General features: G+C 38.3%; 2 protein-coding genes across 10 annotated transcripts in view; one reads left to right on the top strand and one right to left on the bottom strand.

The window, feature by feature from the left end:
• The window catches only part of znf362b (zinc finger protein 362b), an 11,545-nt gene extending 7,433 nt beyond the window's left edge, over positions 1-4,112 (top strand). For all 5 annotated transcript variants that reach the window (XM_086141285.1, XM_086141283.1, XM_086141284.1 and 2 more), the window contains exons 8-9: positions 827-985; positions 1,939-4,112. In XM_086141285.1, coding sequence (XP_085997411.1) covers positions 827-985; positions 1,939-2,055 — 276 coding nt within the window. In that variant the 3' untranslated portion in view covers positions 2,056-4,112. The remainder of the gene's footprint in view (positions 1-826; positions 986-1,938) is intronic.
• Positions 3,502-21,686, bottom strand: ccdc30 (coiled-coil domain containing 30). 5 transcript variants are annotated; one of them, XM_086141275.1, is made up of 26 exons: positions 21,629-21,686; positions 20,742-20,913; positions 19,668-19,859; positions 19,309-19,408; positions 18,855-19,045; positions 18,450-18,527; positions 17,878-18,034; positions 16,866-16,981; positions 16,654-16,778; positions 16,358-16,550; positions 15,903-16,001; positions 12,458-12,586; positions 12,209-12,346; positions 11,580-11,758; positions 11,189-11,444; positions 10,924-11,046; positions 10,056-10,226; positions 9,117-9,326; positions 8,446-8,603; positions 7,682-7,847; positions 7,256-7,377; positions 6,981-7,122; positions 6,440-6,576; positions 5,992-6,109; positions 5,778-5,842; positions 3,502-5,407 (listed from the first exon to the last, which is right to left on the bottom strand). In XM_086141275.1, exons 2-26 carry the CDS (start codon positions 20,754-20,756, stop codon positions 5,218-5,220), a joined length of 3,570 nt encoding a protein of 1,189 aa, XP_085997401.1. In that variant the 5' UTR covers positions 20,757-20,913; positions 21,629-21,686; the 3' UTR covers positions 3,502-5,217. The 5 variants fall into 5 exon arrangements, with proteins under 5 accessions (XP_085997401.1, XP_085997402.1, XP_085997403.1 ...); XM_086141276.1 differs by having other exon boundaries at positions 3,502-5,404; XM_086141277.1 differs by having other exon boundaries at positions 18,450-18,524.

Raw genomic sequence — 21,686 nt, 5'->3', positions numbered from 1 at the left:
ATGGAACTGTCATTAATAATATTATTCTTATGTGGTGTGAAAACAGCACAAATAAATTAATTGAGCTTGCCTCTAGCAAGATAAAAAGTAATTTAAATCATCTGGTTTACATTGTTCTTTTTACATTTAAATAGGTATAGATATAATTTAGATACAGATAGGTAAGATATTATTGGAATGATTAGAAAAGGTCCACCTTTTTTCAACTTTTTAACTGTTTTCTGTCCATTTTAGTGTGTTCATAATTTTTTTCAAATTTGTTCAGTTATATTTGCTGCTGATTCTAAGACGGATCTTTTCACCTGCATTGTTATGAATGTTTATTTAGGTGTATTCTTGCTCATGTTCTGCCACCTTTTTTCGATGATGTCTTTTAAATGGCAGTTAAATTAATATAAATTTTCAAGTACGTTTTGAGTAATTAATAGGTACTTTCTTATTATCTTTCGTGTGGTTTTCAAGGGATAGGTAACAGGTATTTCACTCCCCACATTATCTGATTGTATTGAAATAAGTCATGTGAAGAACTATGAAAAACACCAAAAAATTGGAAGGAAAGATCAGTAACATATTTTTAAAAGACAAAGATCCTTGTTTGTGTGCAAACAGTAAATTTAAATATCAACATTTTCAACCATTAAATAAAAAACATGCCAATACCATACTTTGCCAAAAAGTAATACATATGTAATAGATGTTACAGTCAAGCTTCTCTACAATAGTACAGAAGTCTCTAGGGGGTAGAGGCTCCTTGAAATGAGTGCATTGCTTTCAGAGGTTTTGATCACATGCAGAAATATTGTGTGTTTTTCTCCATCGCCAACAGTCTCACCAGAGGCAGCACAATAAAGACAAGCCCTACAAATGTCCAAACTGCTACCGTGCCTACTCAGACTCCGCATCACTGCAGATCCACTTGTCAGCTCACGCCATCAAAAATGCCAAGGCCTACTGCTGTAGCATGTGTGGTCGGGCATACACCTCAGTGAGTAAACCAATTTGTCTATTTGTTGTCTCTGATGTTCTCAGACCTTTGATTGTTGACATGTCTAGTTTGTGTTTATTTCTGTTTCTGCAAAGGTTTAACTTTTCTAGAAACTGACAATTCTGAGGATAAAAAAATGATTAAAAGTCAATCTTAATCTTGAATTTTAATTCTTATTTCTTCATTTAATTTGCTGAATATTAACTGGGCTAAGCAATTGTTTATGATAAGAGTGTAAGGTTTGATTTCCTTAATTAATATTCATGAGAGCAATATGCTCCAGTTCAAATGTTTAGGTCCAGAACACCATCAACCAATACTTTGAATTGCATTGTCGAAATCGCAAACAAAACCTAACGTTAATGTAACCAGGGAGCACAAACGGATGCAGGTAAATTCTGATGGTGTCATTACTGAAAGACCTGGATTCTCTCAAACTGATTATGACCTTGCCATTGACCTTGAATATGTTGTATGATTTATGAGGAACATAACTGTCATGCAAGTAGGTGCTTAAAAAGCGGTGATTTTGTAGACTCAGGTGCTCTCCAGTTGCCATAATTCAGTCATCACTATCAGACTCTACGTCCTTCCAGCATTTTGCAGCTGAAATGTTAGATAGGGAACACACCAAAGTCTGGAATGCAGACTGGAGTGTTTTTTGGTCATTCAAGGAAAATGCCTACTTTGGCTAATTTGCTGACGGTTAACAGTGTGAGTAGAAACGGAAGGACATAGAAGAGGGTTTGCGTTGTCTTTCAAGAGTGTGCATGGCAAACAATTAAGCTAAGCTTTGCCCCTATAGCCTAACTCTGCATAACTAAGTGAACTCTATGTTAAGGGTATTATTCCATGTCCAGCATCACCATCTCATGCTCATTGCCAGTTACACTAACAGAGATAATGTTGATAATTCCAGCTTGGACTATTCCATTTCTTTCGTGTCCTAACAGGAGACCTACCTTATGAAGCACATGTCCAAACACACGGTGGTAGAGCACCTAGTGAGCCACCAGTCGCCCCAGAGGACCGAGTCCCCCAGCATCCCCATACGCATCTCCCTCATCTGAGATCAGTAGCAGTCATATTCAGAGTCTACCTTGGCGGGGACTGATGAGGCTCTGCACCCACGGCCATCTACATAAGGCTTACATTAGCATTATGACAGCTGACGTCAACATTCAGTGCTAGATTCATTAAAACAGGCTGCCTCCCTCTGTCTTGACACAGGCAGTCAGTCAAAAATGAGCACAGTGTTATTTTGTGAATGTAACAATACAGCTAGATGTTGTCCAGAGGATCAAGTAGCAAGAATGTCCTGCGTCAGATTTAATAAGCACTTTTCGTAAGCATCATGTAAACCGCCGGATGCACTGGCCATCAAAATGTTTAGTTGGTTATTCTGTTTTTTTTTTTCCCTTTCTTTTTTTTTTCCCTCTTCCATTAAATGGGTTTCCAAAATGTGCCAGATGATACTTGCCCTTATAAAGAATTGAGAAAGTTGAAAAATAGTTTATTGGGTGTACTCTGGAAACATCCAAAGATAATCTTATAGCACTTTTAGGCCTTGCGGTTGTGGCTCAAATTTTTGAAATCTTGTTGGATGGAAAATGCCAAAGGGCATTACTCGTGGCAGCTAAGAGTAGTGACTGTGTATAAACAGGTCTTTTCTGTTAATTTCTTTATTTACTAACATGTATGTGCTAGTTCACATTTACAGGGTCATCTAAATTTGAAAAGAGGCAATCTATAGATGACAATTAAAAGGTTCAATGATTGTATTGAGGAGTGGTTTTATAAACATAAGGAGAAAATACAGAGCAACAGAAAGCAAAGAAAGATGTTTTCTTTTTTAGAAATCTTTCACTCCATAACTGATGGCACCTTTTATGATCATAATTTTTGATCGAAGAAACACTGCTCTTTCCTCACGTCTCATGAACCAGTGCCATAGAAACCTTGTTGAAATCAAATCTTGTATTATTTGTTTGTCTTCATTGTCTTCTCAGCTATGCTTTGGCTATTATTCTACAAATGTTAATTAAGGAGTTTGGAAAAATTGCACATGTATCAGTGCCAGCTCTACTCTAAACAGCCCTACTTTGGAAATTCTGTCTGATGAACTTAAATTTTACTCTAGTAATTATTAACCCTAATTATTGGACCAAAATGTAAAGTTACTGTACAGCCCTCACCCAGTAAAATTTGTTTTGTGTTCATCTTTAATAAGCTTTATCCACCTAGAATATCTTACAGTAAAACAAAAACAACATATTCCATAGGCCTCTATTACGAGTTAATGTGGAGGTTATTCTTCTCCTTTTTGGTTCTTGTTAGTATTATTTTTTTACTGTACACAGTATTCTTTGTTGTATTTTAATTGTACTGTTTAACCTCCAAATGGTACTAATATGGTACGCTGTATTCTTCAGGGCACTTAAGGAAAGGTGCTACAGCTAGTCATGTTTGAGATGGAACTGAGAACCATGTAAAATACATATACAGTATATAGTATGTTTTCAAAAGAAGAAAAACTTTATTACTCAAGCCACTGGCCTGAAACAGACATTTACGCCAACAACAGACCCTGCCTCTTCAACTTAACTCTCTTTTGAGATAATGGGGAAATGTACATTTGCTGTACTGTAAAACATGTTACTCATTTATAGTACCTATTTTTTAAGTTTTCATAAATGCGTTCTCTTGAGTTTCGGAAAAAAATATGTATGGACTTACTGTAATTATTTTAGTCTGTTTGTATGTTATTAATATTCATGTTTTATATCAGTTATTTCCATGTAAGCCTTAACTGTTTATCATCCCATTTCCATTACTCTGTATTGTGTTCCGCAGTATTCAGACCTTTATGCATCTTTTATTTTTCCTTCCGCATGGAGTTCCCAAGCTGTAATCTGTATGATAACTGTTGAACCCATGTTCTCTATAAAAAAAGCGTAGATTTATTAAACTTTCTGTCTTGCATTGTGGTTTCATATACAGTTTCTAGACAACTAAATATGCACAGCCAAGACTGAGAAGTTAACCCAAGGGTTGTCAATGTTTAAAAAGGAAAAAAAAAAGCTTTGTATCTTTACCTTGTTTAATAAAGAAACTGTTATAAATTCATCACCTTTTTCTTGTTTTTGTTGCTTAGATGTTAATCAGCGACATCTGAAGAAGAAAAGTAAATTGACTGATTCACTGACATTTATTTTATGAAAATAGTTTTGTTCACAAAAGTCTTTTTCTTTTCTTTCAGTCCCGTTCAAATCTGACCTTGGTCAACTTAGTCACTCAGCAGCAGTGAAATACTTTAGGCACATTGGAGTAAAAAGAAAAAAAAGGAACACTATATCATAATATGGTAGTGTTATGACAGTGGTATAATAATGTTTGAAAGTAGAAAAATCATAGATTGAAAAACAGTTTCATTACTTTGTCACTTCCCTTTTAAAGAAGAAATACAAAAAAAATAACATTGTAAGTACTGTACTGTCTCTATAATCATTTGCTAAATGTGTTTTTTTTTGTACCAATGTGGATGTCTAAAAATGTCTGTTTGGAGGATATTTTAAATTTCATCAAAGCATACAACACAAACATTATGATACAGTTGGCATACTTTTCCTCGCAGGGAACACTGCCATGATTCAATATAAACAATGTAAAATGTCAACCATGTATGTCCTGTGGCTACATACTTCAAAATGTAAACAAGTTCAAGGTTAAAAGTTGTATAAAGTGCATGGTTCAGAACTAGATGGCCCAAAGTATATTGTCATCACTTTCATTATTACATCAAAAGAATGGCATTTTCCCCCTAACCGCACGTGGCTTTCAAGTAATCTGCTTCAGTCTGCTAACTGATCAACCTAATTCCCTTGAAAAAATACTAAATTACTAAATTTAGAAAAATATTACTAAATAATACTAATGACCAATAATACTAAAAATACTAATTTTGTACACAGTACAAAGTTGTATCACACATAGTATTAACCTTAAAAAATAACCTTCTGTGTCTCTTAAACACACAAGCTTTTTACGCATACCTCCATGACGCACCCTGAGCACAACTACAGTGGAAGCCGCTTTTGATTGAATTGCTGGTGTATTTTTACGTTCTTTCCATGTACCCTTGCCCCTCTTTCCTGATTTTTGTACCACTGCATGCTGACGACATGCTTCGCCTGATGATTTGTAACATGCACTCTCCTGGCTCACCACAACGCTCATACCACTTCGTCGCCATTCGGACTCTCCTTTGATCCTTTGTTGTTTGGAGAAACCAGCGGCGAGTTGAGATTCAGGTAGCCTTGCTCTGATGGCTGCTGTGTGGAAACAGGTGCTTGCGAGCTGTCAGCTACGTGGCAGATTGTGTCCAGGAAGTCCAGTGGCTCATACGAACCGGACGACAGACTACTGAGACAAACAGTAAGTAACGACAGATAGCAAACAATGCACAGAGCCAGGAAAAATATAAAAAAAACATAAACAGAGAGTAAACGTTTTTTTCCAAGCGATAAACTTGAACAGCAAATATTAGATATTGTTTCATATAATGTCTATGGTTGAAATATGCCCTAATTCTGATAGCATGTAGTTTAGTTATTATTACTGGATAATTAATTAAGATACATAACATACAAAGTGTCCAGTTAATAGCAAAAAGGCATCAAAATACTTGATAAATTGTGAAAATTTGTCGACAAATATGAAACGAATGAATTGTAAAAATATCAGAGAATTAAGATGATTAAAAATTCTAATTACTGAGATGTAAACATCCTACCTGAATGTAGATGCTTGCAGGATGTTGTCACAGAGACCATCAGATGGTAGAACTTTCTTGACATTCTGTTGCACATAAAGATAATAAGATTAAAAGACTTTCCTTTAAGACAAAAAAGGCCATTTTGTCCGCTTCACTCGTGGTGTGACCAGTGTAAAATTCCTAAATGACTTGGGCGATTAAAGGTTGTGCATAGAGCTCTGCGTATTTTTACCTCAAGACTGTAGAAGGACTGCACATTCCTGAGGGCACGCTCTAACACACTGACTTGATTGGACAGCTTCAAGGTTCGATCTTGTAGTTGCCTGTTTTCCACCTCTAAAATATTGACCCTTGGACAAAATGCAGATTCATATAAATCAAGCGCTTCTTTTAATGTGTCCTCACAAGTACATGAAAACCATTGACCATGACAATAGACTTTTTTTTTTTTAATGGTACAGAATATTAAACATTAGGGAAAAAAGCAACACTGTAACAAACCGGAAAATTAGTTGTTTCTGTGGAAACAAGAAAACCCTAACATAGACATGCGGGTTTGAAAAAGAATGTGCTCAGAACTTTGACAAAAAATTGGCTAAAATGAATGAAAACTCAACCACATTTTGGACAATCAAACTGTTTCCCGTGCAGGTATGAATGTTCCAAGTAATTCATGGTACCTGTGCTGGACTGTGGATGCGGTTCTCATCCCATTGCTTCCCATTTCCTCTGCTTCACTTATCTTCAGCAGCAGCGCCCTCCTCTCCTCCAAAAGCTTCTCATTTTCCTCCATCACTTTGTGAATCATCTCCTTTTCCTGGAGGGTGTAATGGTATGTTTTAGGGAACGTATGTATGATTTATACTTGCAGATGGTATACATCTAAGTGGGCAACTCTGCAGTTCCTTCTTTTCAGCGTTAAAAAAACATTACACAATAGCCTTCTTCAGAAATCAAAAATAGAGATTTAGATAAATACAGATTACATATAGATTTTGGCTTCCATGTCTGTAGGAAAAACAGTATACACAAGGATGCCGAACAGTAGAACAGAATGTTATGTAATTCCAAAATAGATTATCTAAGTTTTGCTTAGGGAGGTAGAACGGCTGCATATGGGAGAATGGTGTCAAGAGTTTGAATATGCATATGCATTTCAATCTGACATGACTCTGGAGAACATACAGTTGTACAGACCAGGTGTCACACCCAGTGTCTAACCTTGTGTGAGAGGCTGGCAGCCAGAGCCAAGTCATTTTCCAGTTTCTGGATGGTGCTGTCCTTCTGTGTTGTGGTTTTGAGGAAGACCTGCTTGGCCTGACGAAGTTTCATCTTGTTTTGGCTGTGCTTTTCATTGTACTTCCTGAATGAATGGATAAAACCAAGCAAGATCTTAGTAAAGAATAGCCCTTTTTTCAACTTTGTTTGTACAAAGACATCTTTTAGATGAGAACAGTTTACAGTGTGGAATAAGTAATAATTTGAGTGTCCCCCACCTGATGTGTGTGTCCAGTTGAAGAAGAACCTGCTGCAGCTCCCCTTCTAGTTTGTTACACTCCTGCTGATTGACAGCCAGATCCTGCTTAAGTCTGTGGCTTGTTGTTTGGCTTTCTTTTGCCTGGAGGACACACAACGGTATAATCATTCACCATAGTCACCAGTTTCATATATGACTATAAATCGAAGAATTATTAACAGAGCAGCAAAAAATCTTGGCACAGCTGGACTGAAAGTACAGATTTCAAGAAATGGTTCGATGGCTGTATAAACATCATTTTGGATAGCAGCACACAACATAAGGTCTCTGTTAAAACTTAAGTCATCTTTTGCTTCAAATGACCAATGAGAACTCTGAGTAAAAATCTAACTAATTGGAAGATTAGCATTCTTGCATCTGATAAACATTGTCCATATTCTCTTACCTCCTCTCTGGATTTACTGAGCTCAGCCTCCATGATGGACAGGCGTGTCTCCAACTGCTGAGCGCGATGGTTGAGCTCTGCATTTGTCCTGTTGAGGGATGCCTCTTTTAGTCTAAGTGTGCGAACCTGCTGCTGCAGCTCCTCTTCACGTTGCTCTGTGAGCTTCCTGAAAATAATTTGGAAAGATAGGTTGGAAAAAAAAGGTAACATTGGATTAGTTTGGAAGAACACATCTGGGCACATTTTTGGAGATAAAGTTGATTGAGATTGTTTGAGGAGTTTTATGGATGGAATGAAAGAGGTCATGAAGTTAGTTGGTGTGAGAGAAGAGAACGCAGAGGGAAGGTTCAGGTGGAGGCAGATGATTCACTCTGAAAGTTCCTGAAAAGAAGAGGAACAGCTGAAAGGAAAAACAATTTCTCTGACACTTTCAAAGTTGCTTTTGACATTATTCCAACAAATTTAAGGAATAACTGAGCAGTTATGAAGAAAGCACTGCCTCTCAGTATCCCAAAAACCTGCATGGTGATATTCAAGATATCAGTAATAACAAGCAAGATACCATCTAAAATCATTAGGTGTTACTCTACTGAAGACCAACTTAGCAATGCTGTGTCTGATTTATTGTTTTTTAATGTTACTGACTTATGTCTGTTTATAGCACCAAAAAGTTTTTTTTTTCTCCCATTTTTGAGCTGAAAAATGTCACGATTGCTTCTGCTAGCAACACCAAATTGAGACCAAAGTCCTGCAGTCTGTGCCACCTGGTGATGCGGTCCTCCTGCTGCTGGGCTCTCAGGGCTGACAAGGTGTCAGACAGATCCCTGCTGTCCCTCTCCAGGCGGCTGCTGTCACCAGCCCGAGCTTCCTCCATGCGCAGCTGGTGCTGAGTGGCCTTAAGTTGCTGCTGCAGCTCTAACACCTGCCATCACAACACAACCCAAAGACTAAAAACATTAGGGAAAAGTGAGACGAGACCTTCCACATAGCAAAACATTTGATGACTGCATCTTAAGATATAAGGTATGTGTGGCAAAACCACAATGAAGAAGTGAGTGCGGGACCAAAACCCCCTTTACGGGACTAAACCCCCCACAGTTCACTCACCCCCTTTATTCCAGGAAATTCAGACTGACAGCACAATTTACTAAATGCTTAAACAGCATTACAGGAAGAAAACTGTGAGGTACAGTCTTAAAATAAAGTATGTAGTGACACGTGGGGAGAAACTTGTCGGTATCGAAAAAAATTACACTTTGCAAAGTGTGGTTTTCAGGGGTTCAAGACACAGAAAACTGCATTTTTGAATAGGAGAATGAAGACATTGAGTGAAATTCCCTGTTTCAATAACATGGCGAAATCCATCAGTAAAAATAATTTCTGTTGGTAGGATAGACTTATTTAACCATGTGTTCATTAAACCTTTTGCTCTGACCTTCTTATCAACATCGATGAGACGCGTTCTCTCTGCCTGCAGCTCCTCCTGCAGACAAGCAGCGGTGCTGCGGTTTACAGAGTTGTGTGCCAATTCCAGCTCCAGTTCCCTGATTTTTTGCTGTTGACGCTCAGAATTAGCAGTCTGAGAGTGGACACTCTTCTCCAACTGGACCAGCTTCGTCTGGACCTGGTTCAGCTCAGCACAAAGCTAAGGAGACATATAACACACCGGAACAATGACACCAGATGGTTTCCCCTACCAAAATGTTGGTAACTGTGTTCCTACTTTTGAAAGACCCTGATGCAGGACAGTCTGAATTTGGTGATCTAGTATTATTCTGATAATGCTATTAATCAAGTAAGTAATCCAATTAAAATTACTTTCTCAGCTTACAATAGTAAATATACAAATCCGGGAATAACTTAATCTTAAAAAACACTTACTTAACTGTTGCACATATCAATCTGTTCCAAATGCTAATTTAGTAATGTTGATACTGAAATGTGCTATGGTGATGTTAGCTATTGGATGTTAGTGATTCCTGGTTAAAAAAAAATAATAAAAAGGAAAACTGTTGATGTACATTTTTGTGAGAGTGCAAGATTTTTCAAATAGTTTGGCAGTTTATCTTATTTTCAAAGTGTTCTTTCATTACAGGAAATTTGATGAACTATTTTCCAGGGTTTTCTAGGACTCTTGGGAACCCAGATCATCGTATTTACCATTGTGGATTTATTTGTGGCAATTCCTGCTTTTGAAGTCACATCTATGTTGATCTATGTATATTTTGCTGTGCAAAACTAATTGGTTTTGCGTACGTAATTTTTGTAAATTCTAGTCATGTTAATTACTTTACATGACTAGTATGATGATAAAGATGATAAAAAAATCAGTGACATTCAAGACATTTAAAATTGACCTCAATTAAATAGCAACCTTCAGCTTTTCATTATCCAAAAGAGTGTTGTGTCTCTTCAAATCCATGTTCTTTTCCTTTTCGTAACGCAGCTCTCTCTCTGCTGAGGTAAACAGGTTCTGGACCCTCTGCAGGTCCTCCTTCATCTGTTTAGCCTCCTCTGTCTTCTGACTCAGCACCAGGTCCTGACACTTGTGGGGAAATTAAGACAAAAAGGTTGTGCAGCTGAAGGAGGTAACAGATTCATTTTTTCCAAACCTGATGTTTAGTGATGATAATGAGCAATCATTGAGAATATTAATATATAAATCGATATTAAAATAAAAGGACTTGTTGGCCAAAAAGTGTTTTTATACAGTCATAATCTACTCACATCCAATCTGACAGGGTCAGGTGAAGTTTCTTATGACACAGAAAATGTCAAATATACAGTAAAACTCAAGGTTCAAATGTGTCTCGATTTATTTCGTATTTCTTCTGTGAAAACTGAACTTGATTCAAGTGGGCTACAGCTAGGAATCTGGAGTAGACATTTGCTTTGCTGAAACATGGTGTAAGTGACATATTTTGCCATCAATATCATGTATCTGTGCGTTGTTCGTTTAATATTTGACTCAAAGGCATGTTTACTTGGAAGCTACATTGGAAGCTACATTGTGGTTACCGGTACGTAACTTCCTTCCCTTGCTCTGGTGGTGAGTAGATGTCTAAATGGAAATTCAGTTAATAATCCCTTTAAGTTCTTGATTATATTGAACTGCATTATTATAAATTGTTTATCTAAGGATTTAGTATGATAGCCACTATCACTATCAAATGAACACTACTGATAAGGCTTGTTTTGTTTGATTTTCGGGATGCTAAGAATATGTTGGCCGTAACATGTACCTTGACATGTGCCTGGGCTTCATTAACCTGTGCCTGCAAAGCCAGTTGGTGGTTGGAGGCCAGTTGCTGCTCCTCTATCAGTTTGGTCTTCTGATCATTCAATTCCTGCTTCAGACAAGAAAGCTGCAAAACAAACACATTCGATCATGGCTCGTGTATAATCAGGGGTCATACAGGGTAATACAATAGTTATACCTGATGTTTTGATAAACAAATCATTGCTTTAAACTGAATTACCCTTGAAAAGAACATGCAATTCAGTCACCTGATCCAGACCCTTCTCTGAGGTTTTCTCCACTGAGCTGTGTCTGAACTCGGTGTTAGCAGCCTTCTGATAGTTACTAAGTGCTTCTTTGGTAATGGAGAGCTGTTCTTGATGCCACTGGAGCTGTTGTTTGAGTTGTTGCTTTTCAAAGTCCATTTTCCCTTTCTCCCCCTCAGCTACCAACTTCTGCTGAACACTGGAATTCAACTTGGCCTGGAGTTCAGCAGTCTGCTGCCGCTCAGAGGCCAACTCATCCCTGAAAAAACAAACATATTTATGCAAGATCCAAACTTGTGAAAATATAGAGGTAACAACGTTGAACACTTCTCTTATATCTTTCATTAAGCTGCATGGTGCCTTTTTTAATTTGGACCTCATGAATAACAATGACCTTAGTGTTTTGTGCATTGCCTGGAGGCTGCTGAGTTCCTTAGTTAGCCGATCGGCCTGCCCCTGCAGCTGGTCGACCTGCAGCTTGTTTTCCTGCCGGTCGCCAGGGGTCTGGTCAATAGTCTTGTAGTGCTCCAACTCACTCTGGAGACGACGATAGGCTCGTTCCATCTGGGCCACCTTTCAATCATTTAGAGGTATCCATTAAATTTCTGCTATTTTCGCAAATCATATATGAATATAGAAGTCTGCTTTGATTCATAACCTTGATCATGATCTTATTGGATGAACAACCTCCCTGCTCATAAAATTTTGAACAAAACAAAGTATGACAACATCAAAGTTTCAACAGAAAACAATACTATCATTAGAACCATTTAAATTGTTCTGAAATAAAAGTAATAGCTAAGGAATATTTCAAATCCTGACTTGAATTAAAATGAGTTTGCATCCCCTTAAGTTGTCAAATGGCAAAGACAACACCACTGACCAATCACAGTCTTTCATTTCAAGGTAAATAATTGGAAATTATTTTTTGCATGTCTCAATTTTATGCACTTGTGCTTGATAACTGTGACTGACCTAGAAATATCCAGCACTTTTGTGCACAGAAAAGGCAGCAGAACAAACCTTTTCTTCAAGAAGAGCTTTTTCCCCCTTGACTTGGTTGAGACTCTTTATAAGTGTTTTTCCTTGTTGGCACTCAGTCTGAAGACTGTTAACCTCAAGTCGCAGCTTCTTCAGCTCTCTCTCACCGATCTGCAAAGCCTGAGTGATGTAAAGAATTACAATCATTTGTAGTGTGAATGTATTAGCAGTGCTCAAAAAAAAATTAGCATTCACCGAGTGTTTTTTGTAAATTTGTTTGCAAATGTTTACCTCCTTGTCTTTTTTCAGAGCGGCCTGGGCAGCACTGAGGTCCAATTCTAACTGCTTCCTCCAGTCCTTCTCTTCAGTGAGACGTGCCTCTAACAGAGCCAGTCTTTCCTGGTTGCTGTCTCTTAGATGCTGAACATGCAGTGAATGCATTAGAAGAAAAAAAAAAAATCACACATAGTGTTAGAGAACATCATTTTTTGCTGCGCCACATTTCAACACATGGACATGTTGGACATGTTCAACAATACTAGAATTTTAACACTCCACTTTCTATGTGTTTGATGCAGGCAACCTGGTGTACAGATGATGCTTGGAAATTCAATGAATTTAATGAAAAGTGTTTGTATTTTAGATTCTTTTGTGTTTTATATCATCAATCCGACCTTGATTTAATGGTGCAAACAGCAGTGTTCGCTATGTTGTTGTTGTATTATTCTGTTTATAATACAAAACTATTGTGATGCGATGTTATCATTATTACTATTTTTGGAAAAGCAGTGAGGCCCAAAATTGGGGTTCATTCTAAATTTAAAGTGTATAGAGATTTTAATCAAAATGACATCCAGAAAATCTTGGATGAAATTAAACTATCCATTTATAAATGTATGTGTATTTCCTTCCATTGCTGTTTTGTTAATAGTTAGATAAAAGCTGATGTACTTTTTTCCTCCTCTAAAATAAACAGATGCATGGTTTAATTTATGTTTATTTGGTTCAGATTAAGTTTCTATCAAATGCAATAACAAGTGGAGGTTTACGGGCATTAAAACATTATGACTGGATGTCATTTTGTTATTTAGATTTTATCTAGAAATTAAGAGGGTTGTGAGATTTGGGATTACTTTCTACAAGACTAAAGATAACATGAAAGGTACTATTTTTATACCAGCATAGCGCTGGGCTTGGAGGCAGCACACATTCATTGGCTACCCATTTACTTGTTTTGTGCCTAAAAATCTGTTTGATCTACTGCTAAAATGATGATGGGTGGGGAACAAGGATCCACATGAGACCTGTACATATGATCAGTTGGGTGAACGTGCAGATAAGGTTTATCATCCAACCTAGATCATTCACTAGATTGATTAAGTGACGCTACTGTTTGAATCAATCAGTCCTTGAGTTGAATGCATTTTTCAATTGTATGTCCATTTATTCCTACATAAACCAGTTTGGCTACTGTAGCTTATCTGACACATTTTTTGCCAATGAGACATTAACAATTCATCTGTGTGGACAGATACCATTTAATATCCTGCTTCACAAGGTAAGGTGAAGGATTCACGGAAATTATTTTTTGTTTTTGTTCAGATTTATCCAACCCTGGTTGCATAATCTGGCCCAGATTGTGATGCTCTTACACATGATGAATCATAAATGAAGACACATTATTCCAGGAGGTTATGGAACAAATCTAGTTGATGACATGGAAAAAAACACATTCTTTCTGGAGCATGACGAGCATGAAAATTGATAACGAAGACACTCTATGAGCAAATAATGCAGCCTCAAGGAGGCAAAAGCCAGTCTCCTCCTTGAGTTGGTCCCAAGCCCAGAAAGGGAATCGACATTAAACCTATGCTGATTAAATATGCAAATTGATATTGGATCAGTGTTCATATTGGATCAGTCAAGGCCTGGGTTAACAACAACTTCCAGCATTGCTGATTCCTACAGACTGGTGAAAATGGGGCTATTGTGAATTGAAGAAGGAGGAGAGGAAGGCAAGAGAGAGAAGAAGAAAGGCCAGAGTCTAGAACTTTAGAGTAGGGACTCTGAATGTTTGGACTGTGGCAGGAAAAGCTAAAGAGTTTGTTGAAGTGATGCAGAGGAGAAAGGTGGATATACTGGGGCAGGATTTAAGTTGTTGTATCAGGTTATTGATAGGAGGAGAAATGGAGTAGGAGTTATTTTGAAGGAGTTTATTTGGGATGGTCTGGAGGTAAAAAAAGGGTGTCAGAATGACTGATGAGTCTAAAGCTAGAAATTGAAGGTGAGATGTTTCATGTAGTTAGTGGCTATGCCCAACAGGTCGGATGTGAGTTACAAGAGAAGGAGAAATTGTGCAGTGAGTTAGATGAAGTTATGCAGTTTAGCCAGAGGTGAGTGAGTGGTAATTGATGCAGACTTCAGTGGAGATGACGTTGCAACAGAGGTATGAGTAGTTTTGGTAGGAATTCAGAGGGAGCAGATGATGGTAGACTTTGCAAAAAGGATGGAAACGGCTGGAGTGAAAACTTTCTTCTAATAGGGATGGAAACTTACAAGAGTGGAGGTAGGAGCACACAGATGGACTATATCTTGTATAGGTGATGCAATCTGAAGGGGAATCAGTGACTGTTAATCAGTGGTAGGTGAGAGTGTAGCCAGACAACATAGGTTGGTGGTGTGTAGGAGAAATCTGTTGGCAAGGAAGATGAAAAGGACCGAGACACAGCAGTATGACAGATTGGACAGGAAAGAGAGAGAAACTGATTTATACAGGCTGCCAAACAGCGAGATAGATGGGAAGGACATGCAGGAGGGTGATTACGGACTGAGTGGGAAATGTATTGGCAAGTGCCAGAAGTGTGAAGGGAAGAGAAAAAGAGTACTTTGAAGAGTTGATGAATGACGAAAATGAAAGAACGAAGAGGTGACTGTTGTGGACTACCAAGTAGCAGAGATTAGTAAAGGGGAAGTGAGGAGGGCATTGAAAAGGATGAAGTGTGGTGAGGCAGTTGGTCCTGATGATATACCTGTGGGTGTATGAAGGTGTCTACAACAGGTGGCAGTAGAGGTATTGATCGTTCAAAAGGATCTTAGAGACTGAGAGAATGCCTTGAGAATGGAGGAGATGTGTGTTGTTCCTGGTTTTTAAAAACAATGGGGATGTGCAATATTGTGGTAACAGTTAAGGAGAAAAGCTGATGAGCCCTTTGACGAAGTTGTGGGAAAGAGTAGTGGACGCTAGACTTGAAGAAAGAGGTAAGTATTTGTGAGCAGTGGTGTGGTTTTATGCCAAGAAAGAGTACTACAGATGCAGTATTTGCTTTTAGAATGCTGATAGAGAAGTACAGGGAAGGTCAGACAGTGCTCCATTGTGCCTTCGTAGATCTAGAAAAAGCATATGCTAGGGTGCCGAGAGAGGAACTGTGGCACTGGATGAGGAAGTCTGGTGTTGCAGAGAATAATATAAACCTAGGAGTGGTGTAGGACATGTATGCGACCCTGGACAATCTGTAGGCTGATAATGTGTTCCATCCACTTGCCACGTGTGTGACACTCCACGAATACACCCTGGCACAAATAATAAGCATCAGTTGGCATTGCTCAAAAGACAGAGTTTTATTAAGACATTAATCTTATCAACCTTTTAAAATGTAATATTCTAAAATACTTTTCAAAATAAGTAAAATGAAATTCCGTTGATATGACCACGGTGTAGCCATCAATGGTCTCTTACCAGTTGCAAGTAGGACTCTGTAGTTTTGATCTCCTCACCATTCTTGAACAACTTTTCCTGCGTGTCCTGTTTCTTCAACTCTGCCTCAAGGCTTTTAATCTAGATAAAATGACTGACAATAATTAGTGCCAATGAAAGTAGTTTTCTTTTACCTCTCTGGTAGAAATGTTTCTAAAAACATGATAAAAACAAAAAAAAAACAACAAAATGAGTACATTGATGAGATGAGATGAGAACAACTTTATTTATCCCGAAGGAAATTGTTGTGCCAGAGTTTCAAGCAAAAACATAACAGTAATAGATAATAGTAGGAAGGAGGGAGAATAACAATGTCTTAAGAAGGTCTTAAGTACAAAGATTTGAAGATTGTGTGATGTGTCAACAACCATAACATTAAATAAATTACAATCCCTCATCGAATAAAATTTCAGAGATAATACAATGTAGGATATTACCTGTCTGTGCAGACCCTCCAGCTCCCCCTCATGGCGATGCCTCTCCTCCTTGGCGGCATTCTGGGCTTCCCCTAACAGGGCCTCCAACTCCTCGTTCCTTTCCTCCAGCTCCCCTTGTTCTGTACGAAGCCTGTGTAGTTGCCGTTCAAGCTCTCTTATCTGAACAAGCCTGTCCTCCATTGCTGACTGACATCTGAGACAGAATGGTGATTGAAATTAAAATGGGAAGGTGGAATGCATTGACAGTTATTCCTCTTGGTATTAGCAAAAAGCAGCAGTTGCTTAAATCAACATACCGTTTATGATTGAACTCCTTTTCTTGAACTAGAGTGACAGAGAGATTTTTCTGTTGTTCATTGCTAATGCTCTTGTCCCTTTGATCCTCTTGGACTGCATCTCTGTCAGTATCAGTCTTTGCCAACTGGTCAAATAAAAACAGCACACAGAGCAAAGCTGCTGCATTATTTGAAAACTGTAGTCATATTTGCACATACAGTAAAATCCCAACCTGTTCATGTAGATTTTTCTTCTCACGCTCTAAAGTACACACTCTTTCCCTCAGACCTCGGTTTTCAGCATTGATTCTGTCATTTTGCTCCTTGGCTCTTTGCAGTTTCATCTTATCTGGAATTAAAAAAAATCTTGAAAATAGTTAAGACTTTATTTTTTTAATCTTTTTTGCCTTTTTAAACCTTCAAGTAACTTTATAGTCAATTTTTCTTCAATAATTACACAATGATTTGGGTGGTTTAACTGTACTAGAAAGCAAGTGTGACATAACAATAACTTTCCAGTAATCCACTAAGGTATGACATGACCATTTTGATGGTGTGAGAACTTATGGACACAGGCATTCAAATTAACAGTAGTTATCTGGTTAATGAGTTGGTCACTTGCATTTACTCATTTTACTAAATAACAAAAAGCACAAAGGGATGAGGTGCAAATGAAAATAAGAATCAGTGAAATCTGAATGATTACTGTCAAAACCATAGTCTTAACTTTTTAAACTTTCAAGGACAGCAAAGTACAACAAGGTTACCAATGTTGGTGGCCACTGTTGTGGTCCTGCGGAGTACGTCAGGTATTTAGTTCATATCTTCTTAAGCCTTAACACAATGTTTCAGTTTATCTGCAATCTTCCTATATTTTTCAATTCCTGGACAATACTCTCAAATTTTAAAGCATTATGCACACAATGTGCTACTATTTTTTAATGCTTTAAATCCATGTTTTTTCACATGTTACAGTGAAGTTGTTTATAAGTACTTATAAATGAACTTATATATGAATTCCTCATTGTTTGAAAGTAACAATTGTGCAACATGTATGCTTACATGAAAAAATACAACACAGTTTCAACAGTCAAGGTATGCATGGAATCCTTCTGTGCTTCAGAGGAGCTACCCAAGCACCGACAATTTGATAAAGCAACAGAAAAGATTTCAAGGTGCACATTAACTGTAGAAATAGACTGATAATTCTTCAAGGTAGCTATACTAATAGAATTTTCAACTTACCGTCTAGATCTAGGTTGCTACTTTTGGCAACATCTAACTCATTGTTCAGTCTCCGGATATCCTGATGAGCCATGGCCAGCCTACTAGCAGCTTCTTCCAAGTCCCGCTCCAGCCGCTGGCGCTCATTTCGCTCACGGGAAATCTCCTCACTATGAGCCTGGTGGCACAGGATGATGTATGATCAGTGGAAGTAATTGTATAATGATTTAATATTCAAGTGACCCAACATGCTATTGCCAGACTTGATTTTGAGGATGAGATTTATTATCAGTAACCCTGCAAAGGACCAATGGCAATGAGTTATTACCTGCGGTACAATTCACTTGCAAAAGAGAAACAAGTGGTGCAAACACAACTCATGCTGTTACTTGTGACATGCTGAGACAATCTTTAATGTCCCATCGGTGACTTGACAATTAGAGATATGTTAGAGAAAATGCAATTTTGTGCACATTACTGTGGCCATGCAAGTTTCAAAGCTCAATATCAAAAAATATTATACACTTTGCAGCAGGCGGCTTTTAACCCCACATTTGAGTTTGGTTAGTGACAGCTCTGAAGTCGGAACCTACAGGGGTAATATTGTGTTTGCTCTGACCCGACCTGCGCAGCCCAAACAGCTTCTTCCATGGAGTCTGGGACAAACCCTGCTGAGAGTTAAGACCAATTTGCACAAAAGCACACCAGAAAAATAAATACCCAGCTATGCCTACAGGATGAGGGCGGTGTTACTTTAGTATCTTTCACAAGCAGCACAGAGGAAGGACAGAGTCTCCTGACCAAAGTCACCGGTAACTCCTTTTGGTTTGAATATATATGGTTGTGGAGTGCAGGGGCAGTATGATTTTCATTAGTAGCCCTGAATAACTTGAAATTACAAAAATACACCATAATAGATGTCAAAATAATACTGACTCGCATGCTGTTCCTTTCCCGTAAAGACATTTAATATCTTCAAATGTGGGTTAAGCTTTTACCTGTAGTTGGCCATCCTTCAAGCTGCCAGTGAGACTCTGACTGTCCAATCTCCTCTCAGCAGCATCTAGCCTCTCCAGGAGAGTAGCCCTCTCTACTAGCAGGTATGCCACTTGCTCACTGGGACTACTCAGTCCCATCTCCCCAAGATCCTCCTGGGCCAACATTTCTGCCAGTTCCTTACTCTGACTCTCTAAAAGAAAGCAGTTTGCGTATGTCAAACAGGACTATTAAAATTAAAATGTACAGCAGGAGAAAAATGTACATAATGAATTTATTTCAATTGGTTTTAAATAACAGAAGTTAATGTCATGCTAACTTATGAATGACAAAAATGTGGAAACACACGCAGATTTTAACATGGATCAGATACCCGGCTCTCAAGTTTTGAATAGCCAGACATGTTAAAACTATAAAGAAAAGAAGGATATTAGTGAATAGTAATATTGGAACCACCTTGCTGTTGTCTGATCTGATGCAGCTCTTGTCGCAGCTGTTCATTGTCTCTCTCATACCCTGCAGTGAGCCCACGAATATGTGCAACATAACTCTCCACCTGACAAAAGCCAAAAACACAAGTAACAGAAGAAATAAGATTTTGACTGACTTTCCATGTGGATACCCAATATTAACATGTAATCCTCTCAGTTAAAAGTGACAGTGATTTTTTCTGTCCTCTCCTTTTGCCTGAAAAGGAGGAACACACATTGACAGAAGTTTGACAATGCATGATTATTCACACCTCATACTAAAGGAGAATGATATCAATAGCTTGTGGATTGAACCACCAAAAATGACTAAATAAAACCCCTCACCTCCTTCATCTCATGGGCCTGCTGGGTACGTAAATTTTGCAGTTCTTTGGTTGATGCCTGAAGCTTTGCTTCACTGTTGAGCAACTGCTGCCAGAGGTGGCGCTGCCGCTCCTCTGGACTTGCATCTGGAGGCAAGCCATCCTCCTGAAGCCAAACAGAAAGCTGCTCCAGCTCCATCTGCCCATGAGGACCCTGATGAAGAAATAAATGCCATGAAGCAGATATACATGATTAGGCACTGAAATGTTAAGCTCCGGTGTACAAGATTGCTCAGTGGTGCTATGTTCACTTTGTACAATCAAGGACTAGATGCTAGATAAACAATGCTAGATTGCTCAGATTTCTTTTATTTTCAATTTGCTTGATACTATTATCAACTGTAGTGGCCTGTTCTTTGTATCCATGCCTTCAACCTACAATGTAATTAGAACATGCATAATTTTGGATTATTTTATCATAATAAAAAATATAGGCTAATGTTTCAATTAAAATGTTAAACATCAAGGCCTGCTGTCTCATTGAAAACTGATCCCCTTAGAAAGACGGTAGTAAATGGACACACAACATTAGACAGAGGCATGCCAGCAGTAGACACCTGTTGTTGAATTCAATACTGCACTTTGCAGACCATGTAATTTGAGCACGCAAACATGAAGCATCAGTGGACACTGCTACAACATGCGACACTGTCACCGGCTTGGTATCAGGTCTAATGCTTGTTGTACTTAAACATCAAACCAAATGGTCTATATTTGTGTCTGCATTAAATATACGGGGGGAAAAATTCATAGCAACAGCCACTGGTGAATGTTAGTGCAAAATGTCATTATTCCAAATGTACAAAATGTATAAATCGGACATTGAAATTCATTTAACTGTAAACTTTTGCTTGTTTTGCTGACAACCAGTTGACACCATACCTAAGCTTAAAGGAAGAACTATTCAGAATTTAGGTAGAATAACTGTACAAGACTAAAAGGATTTTTTTAAATGATGTGGCATATATTTCGGGTTAACACTGGAACCAAGCAAACCTGCAGATATAACAGCATCTTTACCCAAATGAACAGTTACCTTCTCGTGATCCATGGTCACACTTTCAGCTGGAGAAGCCGCATTTGTGATTTAAATATTTTTCCTCGAAAGGGAATGCAACTTTATATGAAATTGTAAACGGACTTCCTTAAACATAATCCCATTCTCGACGCATATCATCTGTGAGAGCATCTTGTATCCATGTCGCCTCCTGCGAAACAATGCAGAACCATGTTGCCAAGTCATACTTTGTCAGACAAACAACTAGACAGCAGCTGGTTAGCAATGTTTTATCTGACCACTAAAATGTCAAAGTATATAAGGAATGCTATGATAAGCATTTTATCATAGACGCCTTAAAAGGTACGCCATATCAGGAATGCTGAGACTATATCATGTGGGGGTTCCCAGTATCTTTTATGAACAGCATCTAACCCTCAACTCTTGTTTGTGAATGTGTGTGCTATTCTTCACAATTAGTTAGAGTTTGCGCTTCATGTTTTTCTCCTTTTTCCATCAATCCGTTCCCCACAAAATGTCTGACGAGGAGGAGCAAGGGGGATATTTTGTTGAAGCCACTTGCATTCCTTTTGGCCACGAAAACCATCCAGACAAAAAAGGAGCGGTTTGCATATACATTGATTGCGACCGTGTATGGGTGTGACTGAGTGACTTTGTAAATATTCAAAACTGACAGATTGCTCATGACGCCGACTTGCGGGTTATCAACAAGTTACCTCCAAAGTTAATACACGGCTCATTTTGCTAATGCTGTAAATAGTTCGCTAGCTCGAAGTTAGCGCCGCTCTCTGCTACGGCATCTCGAATGGAAGCGATTGACGCCACAACGCTTTCAAACTCCGAACAGAATATTTGCTGTTAAATTCAAAATTCATTGTGGTAGTAACCCCGACGTGTACAGGTACCTTTTAACTCACCAGTGGAGAGGTGCCCGCCACAGTACGGCTAAAGATTTAGACACAG

This window comes from Fistularia commersonii, chromosome 34, assembly GCF_037954325.1.
Source record: "Fistularia commersonii isolate RoL2024-O1a breed Wild chromosome 34, RoL_Fcom_v1.0, whole genome shotgun sequence".
Lineage (NCBI taxonomy): Eukaryota > Metazoa > Chordata > Actinopteri > Syngnathiformes > Fistulariidae > Fistularia > Fistularia commersonii.
This window is presented reverse-complemented; position numbering and strand designations above follow the sequence as displayed.